The 20,267-nt window shown below is 39.8% G+C and overlaps 1 protein-coding gene across 4 annotated transcripts in view; it reads right to left on the bottom strand.

The window, feature by feature from the left end:
- The window catches only part of larp4ab (La ribonucleoprotein 4Ab), a 31,828-nt gene extending 13,256 nt beyond the window's left edge, over positions 1-18,572 (bottom strand). For 3 of the 4 annotated variants that reach the window (XM_062997942.1, XM_062997943.1, XM_062997945.1), the window contains exons 1-2: positions 18,298-18,572; positions 6,578-6,719 (exon numbers count right to left, since the gene is read on the bottom strand). In XM_062997942.1, the coding sequence (XP_062854012.1) occupies positions 6,578-6,719; positions 18,298-18,411 (256 nt within the window). In that variant the 5' untranslated portion in view covers positions 18,412-18,572. Of the gene's footprint in view, positions 1-6,577; positions 6,720-10,073; positions 10,275-18,297 lie in introns of those variants that run through there. The other variant, XM_062997944.1, reaches the window with a different exon arrangement.
- Positions 18,573-20,267: the final 1,695 nt, after the last annotated feature.

Here is a 20,267-nt window from a genome sequence, read left to right as displayed (position 1 = left end):
AAGTATTAAATGTTGTGTGGTGTGTGGTGATGGGTAACAGAAGAAGCTTAAATTCTTTGTATTGGTGTCGTTGTGTTGTTCCTTTATAAAATAGTGGTAAAACACGGTAGCACACCAAAGCTAGCATGCGAGTTTGACTCAGGCTGGGCATCTATATGGGTAAGGGTAATTGGATACCACTAGATAAGGAGAAAATTTGGGGGGGAAGCCAGCAGATGGTTGGAAAACCGCTTCAGAGTAAGTGTCTAAAGAGAAGTCGGTTTTTGTTTGGCATGGCCATGGGCTCTGTGTGTGACCAAGATGTGTCACCCATGTTTGGGCAGGTTCACATTTATGGCAAACTTGTGTTTTTGGTCATTCCTGAATTACATCTGACCATACGGCTACATTTCTCTCTGCATCATGACAACTTGAAGTGTTGGAACAAATTATTATTATTTTTTTTTTTTAATTTAGTGCGTCCAATTTCATCCTATCCATCATCCTCTCATTAGTGCGGATTCCTGCTCCTGATTGGGGCTGATGAGGCCGTTCCACGCCTCCTCCGAAACGTGCACAGCCAATCGACCGTCTTATCACCCACACTTGACGAGTGTAGCGTGGCAGAGTACTGTGCACGGAGGATCACACACTCCGCCACACCCCCTCCCGTCTCCATACAGGCGCCACCAACCAGCCAGCAGAGGGCGCAACCGCCCCGTTCCTGAGAGAGCATCCCCTGAATGAAAGTCAATAAAAGATAAATAAGTAAATGAATGAAAATCTCCTTAGAAGATGCTATCCTTATATAAATTTAGTGTTTTAAAACAGTTACCAATTTACATAATTTCTTATTTAATGAGGGGCTCAAAGAATTAATTGTTTGTAAATATATTTTCAAATCTGAACTCATAAAAGAAATAAAAGAAAATTTTTAACTTAGCATTTTTAACTTTATGAATATAATATTTAGCTAATATTATTATTAAGTTAATTATATAAGATTCAATCAGCTGGAAATTAGGGTTATCAAATATATAAAAAATATATTGACTTTTAATTGGAATATCTTTGCCAATTTTTTCCCCCCAAATCCCAGAATACATCCACCCAAAAGGAAAATGTATAGACACATTCAAAAAATAAATGATTAATGGATTCACTAAAGCATTTACAGAAGATACACCTATCAGAAATGTTAATAAATCTACTCAATCTAGAACTGACTGGGTAGCGTTTATGAAGTACTTTAAAACCCTAAAAGTTTAAGCCCTGTTCCTAAATCATCAACAACTCCCCCACCATCACCAGCTGTGTCGAGCAAAGAGAAACCAAACATGGGTGCATTCATGCCCTACGACAAATGTTTACGTACAAATAAAATAATCAGTCCATGTTGTGGATTAAAGTTGGTTAAGACATATGTTAATACATTATATATTGTCAAAGCTTATGTTTGAGAATTGTGTCATTTCTGTTTTTGTTTGTATACAAATGCTGAACACAAAAGGTGAAAGCTAATTTATTTGTACCATTATTATTATTATTTCTAAAATATTATTTCTTTTTTTTTTTTATGCTGTAGTTTTAAAGTGCCAACTAAATTTCGTTGTAGAAATACAATGACAAACATCCTTATCCTTATCCTTATATTAGGTAGTTTTAAAGGGTGATATTTCATAGACTTTGCAAATAAATAAATTTGTATTATTCATATCGATATCGGAATTATATCGTATCGACCAAAATTAGGAGTTATATCGTGATATAAATTTTAGCCATATCGTCCAGCCCTATGCCCATCTATTAATACAGGTCCTTCTCAAAAAATTAGCATATTGTGATAAAGTTCATTATTTTCCATAATGTAATGATAAAAATTAAACTTTCATATATTTTAGATTCATTGCACACCAACTGAAATATTTCAGGTCTTTTATTGTTTTAATACTGATGATTTTGGCATACAGCTCATGAAAACCCAAAATTCCTATCTCAAAAAATTAGCATATTTCATCCGACCAATAAAAGAAGTGTTTTTAATACAAAAAAAAGTCAACCTTCAAATAATTATGTTCAGTTATGCACTCAATACTTGGTCGGGAATCCTTTTGCAGAAATGACTGCTTCAATGCGGCGTGGCATGGAGGCAATCAGCCTGTGGCACTGCTGAGGTGTTATGGAGGCCCAGGATGCTTCGATAGCGGCCTTAAACTCATCCAGAGTGTTGGGTCTTGTGTCTCTCAACTTTCTCTTCACAATATCCCACAGATTCTCTATGGGGTTCAGGTCAGGAGAGTTGGCAGGCCAATTGAGCACAGTAATACCATGGTCAGTAAACCATTCACCAGTGGTTTTGGCACTGTGAGCAGGTGCCAGGTCGTGCTGAAAAATGAAATCTTCATCTCCATAAAGCTTTTCAGCAGATGGAAGCATGAAGTGCTCCAAAATCTCCTGATAGCTAGCTGCATTGACCCTGCCCTTGATAAAACACAGTGGACCAACACCAGCAGCTGACATGGCACCCCAGACCATCACTGACTGTGGGTACTTGACACTGGACTTCAGGCATTTTGGCGTTTCCTTCTCCCCAGTCTTCCTCCAGACTCTGGCACCTTGATTTCCGAAAACAGTACTTTGGACCACTGAGCAACAGTCCAGTGCTGCTTCTCTGTAGCCCAGGTCAGGCGCTTCTGCCGCTGTTTCTGGTTCAAAAATGGCTTGACCTGGGGAATGTGGCACCTGTAGCCCATTTCCTGCACACGCCTGTGCACGGTGGCTCTGGATGTTTCTACTCCAGACTCAGTCCACTGCTTCCGCAGGTCCCCCAAGGTCTGGAATCGGCCCTTCTCCACAATCTTCCTCAGGGTCCGGTCACCTCTTCTCGTTGTGCAGCGTTTTCTGCCACACTTTTTCCTTCCCACAGACTTCCCACTGAGGTGCCTTGATACAGCACTCTGGGAACAGCCTATTCGTTCAGAAATTTCTTTCTGTGTCTTACCCTCTTGCTTGAGGGTGTCAATGATGGCCTTCTGGACAGCAGTCAGGTCGGCAGTCTTACCCATGATTGCAGTTTTGAGTAATGAACCAGGCTGGGAGTTTTTAAAAGCCTCAGGAATCTTTTGCAGGTGTTTAGAGTTAATTCGTTGATTCAGATGATTAGGTTAATAGCTCGTTTAGAGAACCTTTTCATGATATGCTAATTTTTTGAGATAGGAATTTTGGGTTTTCATGAGCTGTATGCCAAAATCATCAGTATTAAAACAATAAAAGACCTGAAATATTTCAGTTGGTGTGCAATGAATCTAAAATATATGAAAGTTTAATTTTTATCATTACATTATGGAAAATAATGAACTTTATCACAATATGCTAATTTTTTGAGAAGGACCTGTACATGCAGTCAAATTATCCTTACTTAAATGGACAGAGTAAAGTCACAAGCTGGAACCAAATAATTAAACTCAGTTGTCGTGACCACAACCCATACGTACCCCCCCCCATCCACCAGCCCCCCCAAAAGATTATACCGGTTAACCAATTACCAAAAGTCATCGTTCAATAAATGCTGAGTAAGGGTGGTCTGAATTGAGAGTGAAACTAGTTAGAATTCAGACTAAACTACTGGTCTGGTGGTGAACAGACTTTTGGTGGTTAGCGGTTACCCTGTTTCATTAGTGGCATAACAAAAAAAATAAAAATAGACCAAGCTTAAACATTTTAAACTATTATATTCTAAATAGCAAACTAGCTCTGGTTAAATCATACAAGTAATTGTGACTGAAGCTCTTATCTAAAACAAAGTGATTTATTTTAAACATCACCAGGTTATTATAGGCTTGTTAGTTAACAGTTACCCACCAACAAAGGTGAGTCAGTTATAGATGTATGGATCAAATAATGATTTTTGTAGGTTTGGTTTTAAATGCCTTGTTTAATGAGTTACATTTATGTCAGGAAAGGTATAGGATATTTGTAATAGCTCAACGGGTCAAGTGATTCGAGTAAAAATATCCCAAAAAAGCCACAAGCTTACATGTACAGTGTATCACAAAAGTGAGTACACCCCTCACATTTCTGCAAATATTTCATTATATCTTTTCATGGGACAACACTATAGACATGAAACTTGGATATAACTTAGAGTAGTCAGTGTACAACTTGTATAGCAGTGTAGATTTACTGTCTTCTGAAAATAACTCAACACACAGCCATTAATGTCTAAATGGCTGGCAACATAAGTGAGTACACCCCACAGTGAACATGTCCAAATTGTGCCCAAAGTGTCAATATTTTGTGTGACCACCATTATTATCCAGCACTGCCTTAACCCTCCTGGGCATGGAATTCACCAGAGCTGCACAGGTTGCTACTGGAATCCTCTTCCACTCCTCCATGATGACATCACTAAGCTGGTGGATGTTAGACACCTTGAACTCCTCCACCTTCCACTTGAGGATGAGCCACAGGTGCTCAATTGGGTTTAGTTCATCACCTTTACCTTCAGCTTCCTCAGCAAGGCAGTTGTCATCTTGGAGGTTGTGTTTGGGGTCGTTATCCTGTTGGAAAACTGCCATGAGGCCCAGTTTTCGAAGGGAGGGGATCATGCTGTGTTTCAGAATGTCACAGTACATGTTGGAATTCATGTTTCCCTCAATGAACTGCAGCTCCCCAGTGCCAGCAACACTCATGCAGCCCAAGACCATGATGCTACCACCACCATGCTTGACTGTAGGCAAGATACAGTTGTCTTGGTACTTCTCACCAGGGCGCTGCCACACATGCTGGACACCATCTGAGCCAAACAAGTTTATCTTGGTCTCATCAGACCACAGGGCATTCCAGTAATCCATGTTCTTGGACTGATGTCTTCAGCAAACTGTTTGCGGGCTTTCTTGTGCGTCAGCTTCCTTCTGGGATGACGACCATGCAGACCGAGTTGATGCAGTGTGCGGCGTATGGTCTGAGCACTGACAGGCTGACCTCCCACGTCTTCAACCTCTGCAGCAATGCTGGCAGCACTCATGTGTCTATTTTTTAAAGCCAACCTCTGGATATGACGCCGAACACGTGGACTCGACTTCTTTGGTCGACCCTGGCGAAGCCTGTTCCGAGTGGAACCTGTCCTGGAAAACCGCTGTATGACCTTGGCCACCATGCTGTAGCTCAGTTTCAGGGTGTTATCAATCTTCTTATAGCCCAGGCCATCTTTGTGGAGAGCAACAATTCTATTTCTCACATCCTCAGAGAGTTCTTTGCCATGAGGTGCCATGTTGAATATCCAGTGGCCAGTATGAGAGAATTGTACCCAAAACACCAAATTTAACAGCCCTGCTCCCCATTTACACATGACACCAGGGAGGGACAACGACACATTTGGGCACAATTTGGACATGTTCACTGTGGGGTGTACTCACTTATGTTGCCAGCTATTTAGACATTAATGGCTGTGTGTTGAGTTATTTTCAGAAGACAGTAAATCTACACTGCTATACAAGCTGCACACTGACTACTCTAAGTTATATCCAAGTTTCATGTCTATAGTGTTGTCCCATGAAAAGATATAATGAAATATTTGCAGAAATGTGAGGGGTGTACTCACTTTTGTGATACACTGTATGTATAAGAGTCAAAATTTTTAACTATTCAACCACTTGTGTTGGGGATTACAAAAATTATTGAAAACAGTTTTTCCCAAAACACTGAACACAAACAGGAACACAGCCCATCATGTCTGTGAAGATGCCAAGCGTCTGATAGCACCACTTCGATTAAAACCCAGATGGCCCAACAAATCCCCCATATTAAATCCCACTGAAAATGTTAAGTCAATTAATTGAGAGTGAAACTAGTTAGAATTCAGACTAAACTAGGTGTTCAAACACTTTCATATTAACCGCCATATTATTTAACCCTCGAATGATGTAACAAAAAGTAAAATCACAAACGGAAGCTGGTTCGTGCCACTACTGAGTATAACTATGATAAACATTAACTCTGTAGATGCTTCAGTCTAAAGGTTAATCTTTACTTATAATAACTAGTCATGTTGTCCTAAAAAACCTTAATATACCAACTGTAACTTTATTATAGCATATTTAGTTAGTTCTTATACTGTTCATCATGAACTTTATATTGAAATCTACATTCATGATCCTGAACTGGTTCTGCTCAATGTTTTTGTTTATATTACTGTTCTACAGAATAGGAAAATCAGTTATTTATATATTTATTAGATGCCCTAAGCATGTCAGTTACTTGTTAACCATCAGCTAATGAAAAAAACCCACCACACCACACCGTATTATAAAATACAAAGTATTTACTTTACAGATTAAGGTGCACTTGATTCTAAATGTTGCAAAAGAAATTAGCCTTGATAAATACATATGGCCTATAGCATTAAAAAGAAATAGACACCACAGCACTTCATTTGCATTAACACTGGAACTGCGACATGCCATTTAAAACATCAGACCCACACCCACCAAACAAAAGTGAAGTGAGATTTTCCTCAAGCAGTCACTTCTTTTGTTGAACCTACCAGCTTCATTAGAATGACTACAGGAATTACACATTACCCTGTGAAAGCTCTTACCTTCTGGGTGTTCAACAGGTGTGTGGACTGCCTGGGGCCAATCAAGACTCTCTGTGGACTCCTCAGAATTTTGCGAAGGAGGAGCTGAGACTTCCTGCCACACTTTGGCATTAGGATTTAGGCCAGTCCCCTTTGTGGTCACCTTGAAAACACCAAACATGTTACCATTCATTTATTTGTTTTAAGCAAACTTTTATAGGAACATGAAATGTTTAGCATCTTTATGGACAAACAAATGCATTACACAGCAGAACCAGATGTTGGTCAGATAGGTGACAAGTGGTTAAAAATCAAAATGCTAGGTATAAGAAACAAAGACCCAAGAATGTAAAGGTTAAAAATTAATTTGAAGTAATAAAGCCATCAAGAGATGTAAACTTCTGTTTATCAGATCAAACACCATATTATAGTCATATTTAATTCATTCAAGAGGCTTGATCATAGTAAATGTGCACAAGTACAAATAAAAGTGAGACTGTCAAGTAATCACACTCGGCCAATCTCAGTGCTACAGTTGTATAATATGCCAACTAAAATTAATGCCACTACCACTTCCAAATAATTAAAACTAACTAATGACACTACTACCCCCCTATATTGCAATTAGATTGCACTTTTAGGTGACCACACAAACAATCAAAAGCAACAATGTGGAAACAAGACAAACATTTGCATGCAAGCTAGCTAAATCTTGCTAGTGCCAGTGATAGCTCAGTGGTTAAGGTACTGGACTAGTAAACAGAAGGTTGCCGGTTCAAGCCCCGCCACCACCAAGTTGCCACTGTTGGGTCCCTGAGCAAGGCCCTTAACCCTCAATTGCTCATTGTGTTCAGCTCATTGTGTAAGTCGCTTTGGATAAAAGCGTCTGCTAAATGCTGAAAATGTAAATGTAAATCTTAACAAGCTAACCAAAAGATGTTTAGCTGGGTTGTAAAGGCCAAAGTAAATGACCTACAACATGTTCATGCATATATTAAAGCATTCAGCAACATCTGTTTCAGTGAATGGGGCAGCGTCATAATGAAAGATTACCAACATCAGGCAAAAAAACTAGGAGCTGTCAAAACAGCAAATTCATAACATACAAGTAAGCTGGTTTACATCTGAGTGTATGAATAATGTAAAACTTGCCTCTACAGTTCATTGTGACTTTTGGTCCAAAGAAAACAAGACTGCGTGTCTTTACCTGTCAATTGATCTATTTTAATCTTATCCACATCATAATCATGTGGTCTGTAAAAAGAAAGTGCAGCTCATTCCACTGTCTGTTCTTTTACATGTATTTTTTACTTAGATAATGAACATTTTTGGACATTTAAGCACAAGTTGAATGGCTTGCAGGAACAGCACTTCTTGTGTCTAAATTCACACATTTAAGCCCTATATTGTTCAGCTGATTTGTTCAAATAACTGTAGATTTGCCATGACAGGCAGTGAACAAAAGACAAGTAAACCACAGACATGCCAGACAAAACTGATCCATGCGTTTATAACTTCTCGGTTAGATTATTGTAATGCTCTTCTAACTGGATGCTCTGGTAGATCCATAAACAAACTCCAGTTAGTTCAAAATGCAGCAGCTCGAGTGCTAACTAGAACTAAAAAAATTTTATCATATCAGTCCTGTTCTATCATCTCTACACTGGCTGCCAGTTAAATTCCGCATTGATTACAAAATACTTTTACTAACCTATAAAGCACTACATGGTCTGGCTCCACAGTATCTGAGTGAACTTATTAATCACTACAACCCAGCTCGTCCACTTCGTTCACAAGATGCAGGGTTACTTATAGTTCCTAAAATTAAAAAGATCACGGCTGGTGGAAGAGCATTTTCTTACAAAGCTCCACAACTCTGGAATAATCTTCCTGCCTCTGTTCGGGATTCGGACACAGTCTCAATGTTTAAGTCTAGACTGAAAACATATTTATATTCTCAGGCTTTTGATTAGTATAGACAGAGGTGCAGAGCTTGGGGGTTCTTGGTCATAGAAACTTGTGGTGATCAGGGATGTTGGGTTGCTGTCGTTCTGCCTCTCTTGTCCGATCACTCCGGTTTGGGTAGGGGAGGTGGACGCTGATGTCCTGTGAAAGCCTTCATGACCTTGTTACCTGCTCGCTCTCCCTTTTAGTTATGCTGTAATAATTAGGGCTGCCGGAGTCTAAAACTCTCTGCAAAACTGTTTTACTCAACTAGCATTGTACATTATTAACTACATTCTCTGTTGTTTTACCCCGAGGGCATTCTGATGGAAACCTGTTTACCCGCCGAGGTTAAGGATTGAAGTCGAGACTGCCGTGACAACTATGCTGCTCCTGCCGGATGTGACGGGTCTGGAGTAATTGCACCAAGAATGACAAGAAATCACTACAGACATTATTGAAGACTACAGTGAAGAACAACTCTATTATTATTTATCTATTTATTACCAGTTATAACTTTTAGATCATTTAATTCTGTGTTCGTATGCTCTGTGTAAATCGTGTATTTATTTAAAGTATCCTCCAGGCCACCCAAGAAGGATGGGCCCTGCTGAGTCTGGTTCCTCTCAAGGTTTCTTCCTGTAATTTTCAGGGAGTTTTTCCTTGCCACAGTCGCCCTCGGCTTGCTCAACAGCGGTTTTTGTATCTGTTGGTCCTGGATTTTGTAAAGTTGCTTCGAGACAATGTCTATTGTAAAAAGCGCTATATAAATAAAGTTGACAAATCACACACACAGAACTTTCAGGTTTTTTTCGCCACCAGTGGGGGTTCATTTGTCGCTCTACTGTACACAAACTCAAGCTCAGTTAGTCTTTAACAAATACTGTACATGATGAGGTATTGCAGCAACCTTGGCAGAGGACGCATCCCAGTGCATGGTGGTGACCTGAACAAACTCTGACTGCTGTTTAGTGCAAATTCACCTTTGACCAACAGCTCACCAATATTACTGAGACTTAAACTGAATTTAGAGGCCTGGTTAACAAGCACAGACACTGACTACAAGTTTTAAATAGGCTTTCACACTTTCAATCCGATTAAACTCTTACACGCCTCATGCAATAGATTCCTCGCAACTACACACCAGCAGCTAAAACATCAACTGGCTCCTTGCCTGCATTCATTCTGTTTAACTAATCGGTGGTATTAGGGTTTTTTCTGAGGGGCACCGGGTGAAATCATGCGAAGGTAGTTTGTGGTACCCGTGGCATTACAAACAAAGAGAAATGTGATACTTTTTAATCCACGCCACTAACGAAAGCGTGCTGCTTGCTTCCCAGTTTCACTCACGTGGCCTGCACCGTTCAAAATGAATAAGTTTTAACTACACATCCTATTTCTAACCCATCAACTCATCCATATACACCGGCAGCCATGCAAAACATCGCTTAATGGTATAGATCCAAATTATAAAGCAAAAACAGCATTTAAAGCAGATTTGAGGCCAGGGCGGCCCAGATCTAAATCTCAAGCCAAAGCCACGCCGAGTCGCGTATAATGAGAACAAACTCACCTCCACAAACAGCAGCATGATCCTTCTTACCCCCGACGGCGCGGTCACTTACTAAACACTCAGCGAGTCGAGCTCACAAAAACACCGGTTCCGATTTAACACCTTTTAATGAATAAAACACGCCGCAGCTGTGAGATCTGATCATACATGTGACTCCGCGCCGGCTCACACAGCTGCATGGCACAAAGTTGAAGCGGCGGAGGAAACCTCTGCTCGCTCTGATTGGCTCAATCACACGTCCATCATCCAGCTCACACTAAACGCGCTTTACAATAAACCCCGCCTTCCATTGATATACGATCTAGCGGAGTCTGCGTCACTTAAAAGACGCGTTTTTATTGGACCGAGAGCTCGTCCGTTAATGTAACCGGAACTCGAGCCAACCGCATGATTTCACCGCTGAGCACATGGTCAGAGGACAAACAGTTAAGGAAGGTGGCCAACTTTCTGTAGCCTGACTCCCATTAAAGCGACGCAAAAACAATTCAGGACCCAATTATAAACACATCGCTGATTTACTAACGCATATAATTAAAAGCCTATTAAATATAAAGCACATCATTCACACATGCATTACAAAGCCACATACAGAGTCCAAAACTGTCATAATAAAATACCTCTTAGTTTGCTCAGGTCCTTAATGTGAATAAATAAAAATCCTTTATTTATCTTCAGTGAACCCTTAATCCTGATCTGAGTCTCTGTGGACTTGAAACCTACCTGGAAACTATGAAATGGGAGTAATTCAGGATGGCCTATCCACTTAATGGCATGTTAGGAGTTGAAAAACACATGTACACAATCAAGGAAGGAATGGGAAAAAATGCCAGACTGTGACCAGAGGTGTTTAAATTGATTTCAGAATACTTTCATTACTAAAACTGTCTCATGGTACGTGACACCAAAAGGCAGTTTTCAAAATTCACATTTATATTTTAATATTTGTTTATATTTACAAAATAAATTCAACTTAATCAGACAAAACATAAAAAGTCATTTGTTTGTATGTCAGATAAATTAGGTTCTAATTAGGTTCACAAATTAGGTTTGTGGTAAAAGTGTCACTACTGCCTACTGATCAATGCAAACCTCAGTTTATTGGTGACCAAATTCCACTATATATGTAGATACATTTGAGGCTCCAAAAAGCTTGCAGACATTGATGCAGATGTATCATGAAGCAATGGTAGAGTAATGGTAAATCCAACAGTTTTGTCTTTTGCATGCAGACAACCACAATCCAGCAGTGTGTTACAAGTACATTTTTGACACACAAATCCATTCATCCATCTAAAAGCCTGGCAACACTTTTTGTTGCTCAATAACAGTATAATTCCTCAGATAATTTATCATGGAACAGATCAGCATGTCTATTGTTCAAATGTGTTTAAGCCTGTTTTAATGTGACAAAAAGAATTTGTTTGCTTCTGCATTAAAATGCTTTTTAAAACTATATAATGAATAATGCTACTCATAAAGCTGCCATAGGTCCACATCACACCATTTGATGCTTGTTGTTCATTAGCCAATTTTTACCTACAACAAATTGCAAATAATATAAAATCAGTGGTTAATGTGCTTTTGTTTTTGATTAACCACCTCACATTGCTATTTCCATTCCTCAAATAAAAACTACACAAAAAGAAAACATTAAAAACATAAGAAGAAAATAAACATGGACTGGCTATGTCATAATCCTATTTATAAATGTATGAATTAACAACAATGTGCAGGGGAAGTCAGAGTAAGGTCTCACAGAGGTACACTAATAAAGTTCACCATGCTATAAAACATCTAGCTCAGGTCATGAATTATTTTGTACTGAGATCAGAGGTTTTCAGTCCCACTTGGGCAAACACTGTGTATTGCTGTTTTGGGTTTTCCTGATGTAACACACCTGACTCAGCTTCTTAAAAGACTGCCGTTCAGCTGACGAGTTCAATCAGGTGTTTAGAGTAATTAAAACAAAAATAGCCACAGCCAATTTTTTACATATTCACCTGACACTTTCTTCTCAAAATATTTAGATATAAAACATTCATCTAAAAATGTAACCTAAATACCAAATACTATAAATACAGTGTAAAGTGAAGGTCTTAAAACAATCTGGAGCCTACTTAGGATTTGTAGGTGTTGGCAGTCTGAGCCATATGTTAATCCTTAACAACAAAGCCTGCTGTTTAGCTAACAAGTTACACCTAGAGATGGGATCATAAAAAAAAACAAAAGTCGCTTTAAATCGTCAGGTTTCCACTGTTACACACTTACTCCACCAGAACACAGCTGTTAGAAAGACATTTAAGCAAACAATTACACTTAGTCATTTGTGTCAGATAGAGAAGATGATATAAAGTTGATTTAGTAGCGCAGCTTGCTGACAATATTTTTGACAGTCTGTGATAAACTTGTAACACTATTTTTTTAACATCAGCTCAAAATAAAAAACAAAGATGTGGGAGATGAGGGATTTGAGGGATTTTGAGGTTAATTTCCTATAAACCTTTTTACTTGTCTTTACCACGGGTGCCAATCATTGTTCATTGTTCAATCAAGATTACTGTAATTGTATGTATAGTATTATTTACAGTCCGGCTCACAAGCTGACAGAAAAAGTTTAATCCAATCCTACAGCATAAATCACTGATGAAACCTTTTTGATTATGATTAGTGCACCCCAGGTGACAAACCTGATTGAAAATATTGTGGGTATGGTCAGTAACTGGTCTGCAACACTGAAGAATTTTATCACTACTCAAAGGAACAAATTTGTTAAAGAGAAAAATGGCTCATTTAACCAGATTAACCATATTTTCAAAGTGTATGTGTGTCAGGTCAGGGTTGTGGAGAGTCTAGTGCCAGCAGGAAATGCTGGATACAAGGCAACCAAAACAATCCATCAGAGGGCAACATACCTAGAAACCAACTAGAGAAACAAATCCACATTGCATGTTTTGGGGAGGGGGAGAAAAAGAGACTACTCAAAGGAAACCCACACAAACACAGGGAGAAAATGTAGATAGAACCCAGGTCCTCATGATCACTACCAGTTAAGCCATGCCAACCTAATACTATTTTGTTTAGAGAAAATGTGTAAAGAAAAATGGATGTCCTATTTCAGTCAGATTGCTCACCCCTGCTGCCTAGTTAAGCTGTAGTAGTAAATTAAATATTAGTCACATTTAGCAACAACTGTGCAAACAATTCTTCAGACATGCTTGCATTTACAAACAACAAATTACAATACAAACTTGGGTGTTTGAACACTAAATAGGCAGCGTTCACTACAGATCTAAGATTAATGTGGGGTTAATGGGCAGTGAAGGTGCACTTTTTATGTTTCAGGGGCAGAAATTTTAGATCTAGTACGTTTTAAATATAGGGTTAGATTTTTATTTGTATAATATTCTTGCAAAACAGCTTAAAATACAATTAAATGTGAGAAATAAAATAAATAGCACAAAATATAACTAAAAGACTGTCGAACAGAACCTGTGTGTGGAAAAACTGTGTGATCAGGGTGACACTGTACCATACAGTTTAAGTGACTTATTTATTATTAGTTGTACATTCTGAATAATAGGACCAACAACACCACAAATAAGTCTCTTATTTTCAACCCCTAAAATAAGTAGATGGGTTCTGTGTGCCTGATCATTTCTCAGAATCAAAATGACTAGCAGGTCTTAGTGCTTCGGGCCTCTTTTGTAGATAACCACAATTAATCATTTGATTTTACAATCTTACATTAACACGCATTGGCAAACAGAAGTTATCACTGTAATCAACACCTGCTCCAAGACACTTTACACATTACTGTTTGTCAGGGCTTTTTAACTTGTAAACTTGTGTAACTCTTTTGCTGCACTTCCTCATGGAACATATATTATTGTGTAATCTACTTGTCTAAGGACAGGGGGCCGTCTAAGGTACTATTGATCGTAAGGTTAAGTGTCAACCTGTTGAGCTACTGAACAACATAAACATACATATACATATACATATACTTTATTTGTCATATATACATATACATATATATCTATACATACAAACAAGGCTTGTAATCCACAGTTAGATCGTACTCTGTCTCAACTGTGAGCAGATTTGAATAAAAACATGTCAAAGGCATACAGGTGCATCTCAATAAATTAGAATATCATCGAAAAGTTCATTTATTTTAGTAATTCAATTTAAAAAGTGAAACTCATATATTATATAGATTCATTAAACACAGAGTGATATATTTCAAGTGTTGATTTGTTTCAATTTTGATGATTTTGGCTTACAGCTAATGAAAACCCAAAAATCAGTATCTCAAAAAATTTGACTATTGTGAAAAAGTTCAATATTGTAGACTCATTGTGTCACACTCTAATCAGCTAACCAACACAAAACACCTGTAAGAGTTTCCTAAGCCTTTAAATGGTCCCTCCGTCTGGTTCAGTAGGCTACACAATCATTGACACCCTCCACAAGGAGGGTACACCACAAAAGGTCATTGCTAAAGAAGCTGGCTGTTCACAGAGTGCTGTATCCAAGCATATTAGTGGACAGTTGAGGGGAAGGAAAAAGTGTGGTAGAAAAAGGTGCACAAGCAACAGGGATAACCACAGCCTTGAAAGAATTGTCAAGAAAAAGCCATTTAAGGGGAGATTCACAAGGAGTGGACTGCGGCTGGAGTCTGTGCTTCAAGAGCCACTACACACAGACAAATCCAAGGCTACAATTGTCGCATTACTTGTGTCAAGCCACTCATGACCCAGAGACGAGGTCAGAAGTGTCTTACCTGGCCTAGGAGAAAAAGGACTGGACTGTTTCTCAGTGGCCCAAAGTCCTGTTTTCAGATGAAAATTTATTGAGCATTTTATTTGGAAATCATGGTCCCAGAGTCGAGAGGCATATAATCCAAGTTGCTTGAGGTCCAGTGTGAAATTTACACAGTCAGTGATGGTTTGGGGAGCCATGTCATTTGCTGATGTTGGTCCACTGTGTTATATCAAGTTCAAAGTCAGAGCAGCCATCTACCAGGAGCACTTCATGCTTCCCTCCACTGACAAGCTTCATGGAGATGCTGATTTAATTTTCCAGCAGGACTTGGCACCTGCCCACACTGCCAAAAGTACCAATAACTGGTTTAATAACAACAATATCACTGTGCTTGATTGGCCAGCAGACTCTCCTGACCGAAACCCCATAGAGAATCTGCACATTTCATTCAGATTTATGTTAAATACAGACGTAACATAGTGTTCTATATAGAGTTCTATATACCAATTTATAATTTTGAAGTAATCATTTATTTGCCAGCTAAATTTCACTTTTAACAAGACAACATATTTACACTGAGTCCACTTAATCCATTTTAGATGCTTCCTTAGTTCCTCAAAGGATCCTAGTTTATAAGAAAGTACCCTAATTAAAAATGGATTAAAAACTTTTCAATATAGTATTTCTGATTGTATGTAAATCATCCTAACACGGCTGTCTAGATACAGATATGGGTGTGCTACTGCATTGTGTCCAGTGATTCTGGGGAACCCAGACGCACTGTGACCCGCACTGTGACCCTGAGCAGGACAGAGTGGTGGTTAAACATTAAAAGGAAAACATTGAATGAAATATTTGATTGTAGCTTGTTCCTTATCTACCGCAGATTGGATATACGCAGTTTTGTTTATTTTAGACATTTACTGACCAAGAACAATCACTTATTAGGCTTGAAACTTAAATATTGTAAACCTACAGTGTATCACAAAAGTGAGTACACCCCTCACATTTCTGCAAATATTTTATTATATCTTTTCATGGGACAACACTATAGAAATAAAACTTGGATATAACTTAGAGTAGTCAGTGTACAACTTGTATAGCAGTGTAGATTTACTGTCTTCTGAAAATAACTCAACACACAGCCATTAATGTCTAAATGGCTGGCAACATAAGTGAGTACACCCCACAGTGAACATGTCCAAATTGTGCCCAAAGTGTCAATATTTTGTGTGACCACCATTATTATCCAGCACTGCCTTAACCCTCCTGGGCATGGAATTCACCAGAGCTGCACAGGTTGCTACTGGAATCCTCTTCCACTCCTCCATGATGACATCACGGAGCTGGTGGATGTTAGACACCTTGAACTCCTCCACCTTCCACTTGCGGATGCGCCACAGGTGCTCAATTGGGTTTAGTCCATCACCTTTACCTTCAGCTTCCTCAGCAAGGCAGTTGTCATCTTGGAGGTTGTGTTTGGGGTCGTTATCCTGTTGGAAAACTGCCATGAGGCCCAGTTTTCGAAGGGAGGGGATCATGCTCTGTTTCGGAATGTCACAGTACATGTTGGAATTCATGTTTCCCTCAATGAACTGCAGCTCCCCAGTGCCAGCAACACTCATGCAGCCCAAGACCATGATGCTACCACCACCATGCTTGACTGTAGGCAAGATACAGTTGTCTTGGTACTTCTCACCAGGGCGCCGCCACACATGCTGGACACCATCTGAGCCAAACAAGTTTATCTTGGTCTCGTCAGACCACAGGGCATTCCAGTAATCCATGTTCTTGGACTGCTTGTCTTCAGCAAACTGTTTGCGGGCTTTCTTGTGCGTCAGCTTCCTTCTGGGATGACGACCATGCAGACCGAGTTGATGCAGTGTGCGGCGTATGGTCTGAGCACTGACAGGCTGACCTCCCACGTCTTCAACCTCTGCAGCAATGCTGGCAGCACTCATGTGTCTATTTTTTAAAGCCAACCTCTGGATATGACGCCGAACACGTGGACTCAACTTCTTTGGTCGACCCTGGCGAAGCCTGTTCCGAGTGGAACCTGTCCTGGAAAACCGCTGTATGACCTTGGCCACCATGCTGTAGCTCAGTTTCAGGGTGTTAGCAATCTTCTTATAGCCCAGGCCATCTTTGTGGAGAGCAACAATTCTATTTCTCACATCCTCAGAGAGTTCTTTGCCATGAGGTGCCATGTTGAATATCCAGTGGCCAGTATGAGAGAATTGTACCCAAAACACCAAATTTAACAGCCCTGCTCCCCATTTACACCTGGGACCTTGACACATGACACCAGGGAGGGACAACGACACATTTGGGCACAATTTGGACATGTTCACTGTGGGGTGTACTCACTTATGTTGCCAGCTATTTAGACATTAATGGCTGTGTGTTGAGTTATTTTCAGAAGACAGTAAATCTACACTGCTATACAAGCTGTACACTGACTACTCTAAGTTATATCCAAGTTTCATGTCTATAGTGTTGTCCCATGAAAAGATATAATGAAATATTTGCAGAAATGTGAGGGGTGTACTCACTTTTGTGATACACTGTATCTGGTTCTACTAATTAATGTGAGTGTGAAACCTGTGGAAACCTCTAATGATCTGGACTAAATCTGTGTTGGACCTGAACTTTCTAGAAGCATTGGAGGAAAAGATTAAGATTGGTGACCAATAATCTATAGCTTTCTTTGCTAGCTATGAGGTTAGGGGTCACTAACTCAACTTCTTAACCATATTTTCACATGCTAAATAAATCTCTTATGACTGGTCAGAAATTGTCTTATTTCTCTGTCCCAGCCCCAGTTACAAGCACTGGGATTACAAGCAGTTACAAGTGCACAAATCAATTTTGCAACATGTCTATGGCAAGAAGTGTTGCAAAAGTCCAGGTGGGCAGGTTTGAAGTTGTAATGTCTAATGTTTAAACAGTTGCAAATGCAGAACAAGTGCAGATTTTGTTTTACAAGTTCTTAGATCAGAATCTACAAGTTCTCGGGTTTTGCAACATAATTACCTCAGTACTTGAGGAGTCTGTACATGAATGAGTAAGTAAATGGGTGAATATGTGTTGCCCTGTTCAGGGTGTATTCCTGCTTTGTGCCCAGTGTTTCTGAGTGGCACCTGACCCACCACGACCCTAACCAAAAATATGCATGGTAAAAACTAACATATTCAGAATTCTCCAACACACAGATGTGACCTTACCCTATTTGTTACCATGACAATTGAGCTGGTGAGTGTAACATAGTTCCACTTTACTAACTATACTAAGGAAAAGTAAACCGTTGATGTCATACCGCCCATGCGTACTGCACATTTCAGGTAGGTTCATACTAAAAAAGGAAAAACCGGCAGTATGACAGGTTCCTAGCAGGCTAATTCAGTTCCCTGTTCTAATTGATAAGTGGGAGGGGAACTAGTGCAGGCCGGACTGAACTCACCATGTTGTCCGAGTGCTTGTTGGTATCGGTAGTTGTTCTGTGGTTTTGCAGGAATGATCCGGACTGGACCTGCTCGGTGTTCTGCTGTATCACTCCGCGCTGCTCTGAGATCATGAGCCGCCCGCTGTAGCGCTCCTCCTCACCCGCTCCACCAGCAACAAGCTTTCCTCCCTTCAAACTAAACGCACCTTACTTTCCCTAAAACGACCTTCGCGGTTATCTACTCGAAGCTACGCTTTATTCCTCGCTTAATTCGGGCTTTCAGGATTCATAGCCGAAATGCGTTAAAAATAGCAGTAGCTCACTCGCCGAGGCCGTCTCACTCACGCTAATTCAGTCCTGACATTAAGTACGGTCACTGCGCATGCGCGCTCCTCCCTGCCAACTATGTGTGCAACACGCCGCATAGCAACCGGTGCAGTTAAAAAAAGAACACGTGCACCGGGGCAACTGTCATTCACGACACAACGGATAAGCTCAACCAGTTTCAATTAAAGCTGCGATACGGAACTTTTGGGAGATAGATGTGTCTCCAGTGGAGGTGGTTTCAAACTCAGACAAAGAAACACCCTTGAACTAGTCAAATCCACTTTACACAGACAGACATCCCAAGTTGCAAAACCTCATTTCAGGGAGGTACCCCCGGACCTCGACCCCGACCCCCCAAAAAAGCTAAAAAACCTCTCGCACACACCAAAGGATATGGGTGATAACAGAACTTTTAGGAGCTGCTAACTGAGCTATACTAAGCTAACTGTTCGCGTTACGCACTAGATAGTGTGAAAGATAATAGATTTTTGTTCCCTACGTAGTGCACTAGATTGTATATTAGAAAAGAATTTATGTTCCTTACTTACTAGATGATGATTTGTGTTCCTTACATAGTGCACTAGATAGTGTATTACATAATTAATTATGTTCCCTACATAGTGCACTAAATTGTATATCACGGATTTATGTTCCCTACATAGTGCACTAGATAGTGTATTAGATAACGCATTCATGTTCACTACATAGTGCACTAGAATGTACAACTAGATGATGATTTGTGTTCCTTACATAGTGCACTAGATAGTGTATTACATCATTAATTATGTTCCCTACATAGTGCACTAAATTGTATATCACGGATTTATGTTCCCTACATAGTGCACTAGATAGTGTATTAGATAACGCATTCATGTTCACTACATAGTGCACTAGAATGTACAACTAGATGATGATTTGTGTTCCTTACATAGTGCACTAGATAGTGTATTACATAATTAATTATGTTCCCTACATAGTGCACTAAATTGTATATCAGATAACGGATTTATGTTCCCTACATAGTGCACTAGACAGTATATTAGACAGTTGATTTATGTTTCTTACACAGTGCGCTAGATTGTATATCAGATAACGGATTTAATACGCGATCGGGGAAAAAAGTCTGTGTCGCCTGCGTGCGCGTTTGTGTCGCTCTTGGCCGCTCGTTCTAGATTCCGGGAGATTTTATCTGACTTGCGGGCATCAGGGAGCCGCTATGTATATGCGGGAGACTCCCGGAACTTCCGGGAGACTTGGGATGTCTGCACAGACGTTGGCGGCCAACGTACACACTTATACACACACGCATCAGACACTTTAATAGGTACACCTATGTGGTAAGTATGTTTAATTATTATTTTATAACGTACCCCTTCCATACAGATGAACTACAGTATGTGGATATATTGTAGCCCAACTGTTGCTCTGTACACGTTGCCACCCTGTAGACACTATCCTTACTGATGTTTGGGTGGTGGACCATTCTCAGCACTGCGATGACACTACTGTAATACTAGGGTACTGTCTGTTGTACTAATACGAGTGTATCCGGTTCAGCAGTGTTGTTGTGATTTTTAAATACCCCAATATTAATGCTGGGAGGACAGGATACAAAAATATATGGAGTCAACAGTTTCCAGAGATCAAAATGTATCCACCAA

This window comes from Trichomycterus rosablanca, chromosome 6 (genome assembly GCF_030014385.1).
Source record: "Trichomycterus rosablanca isolate fTriRos1 chromosome 6, fTriRos1.hap1, whole genome shotgun sequence".
In the NCBI taxonomy this organism is placed as follows: Eukaryota; Metazoa; Chordata; class Actinopteri; order Siluriformes; family Trichomycteridae; genus Trichomycterus; species Trichomycterus rosablanca.
Note: the sequence above shows the minus strand (reverse complement) of the source record. Positions and strands in the feature narration are given on the sequence as shown.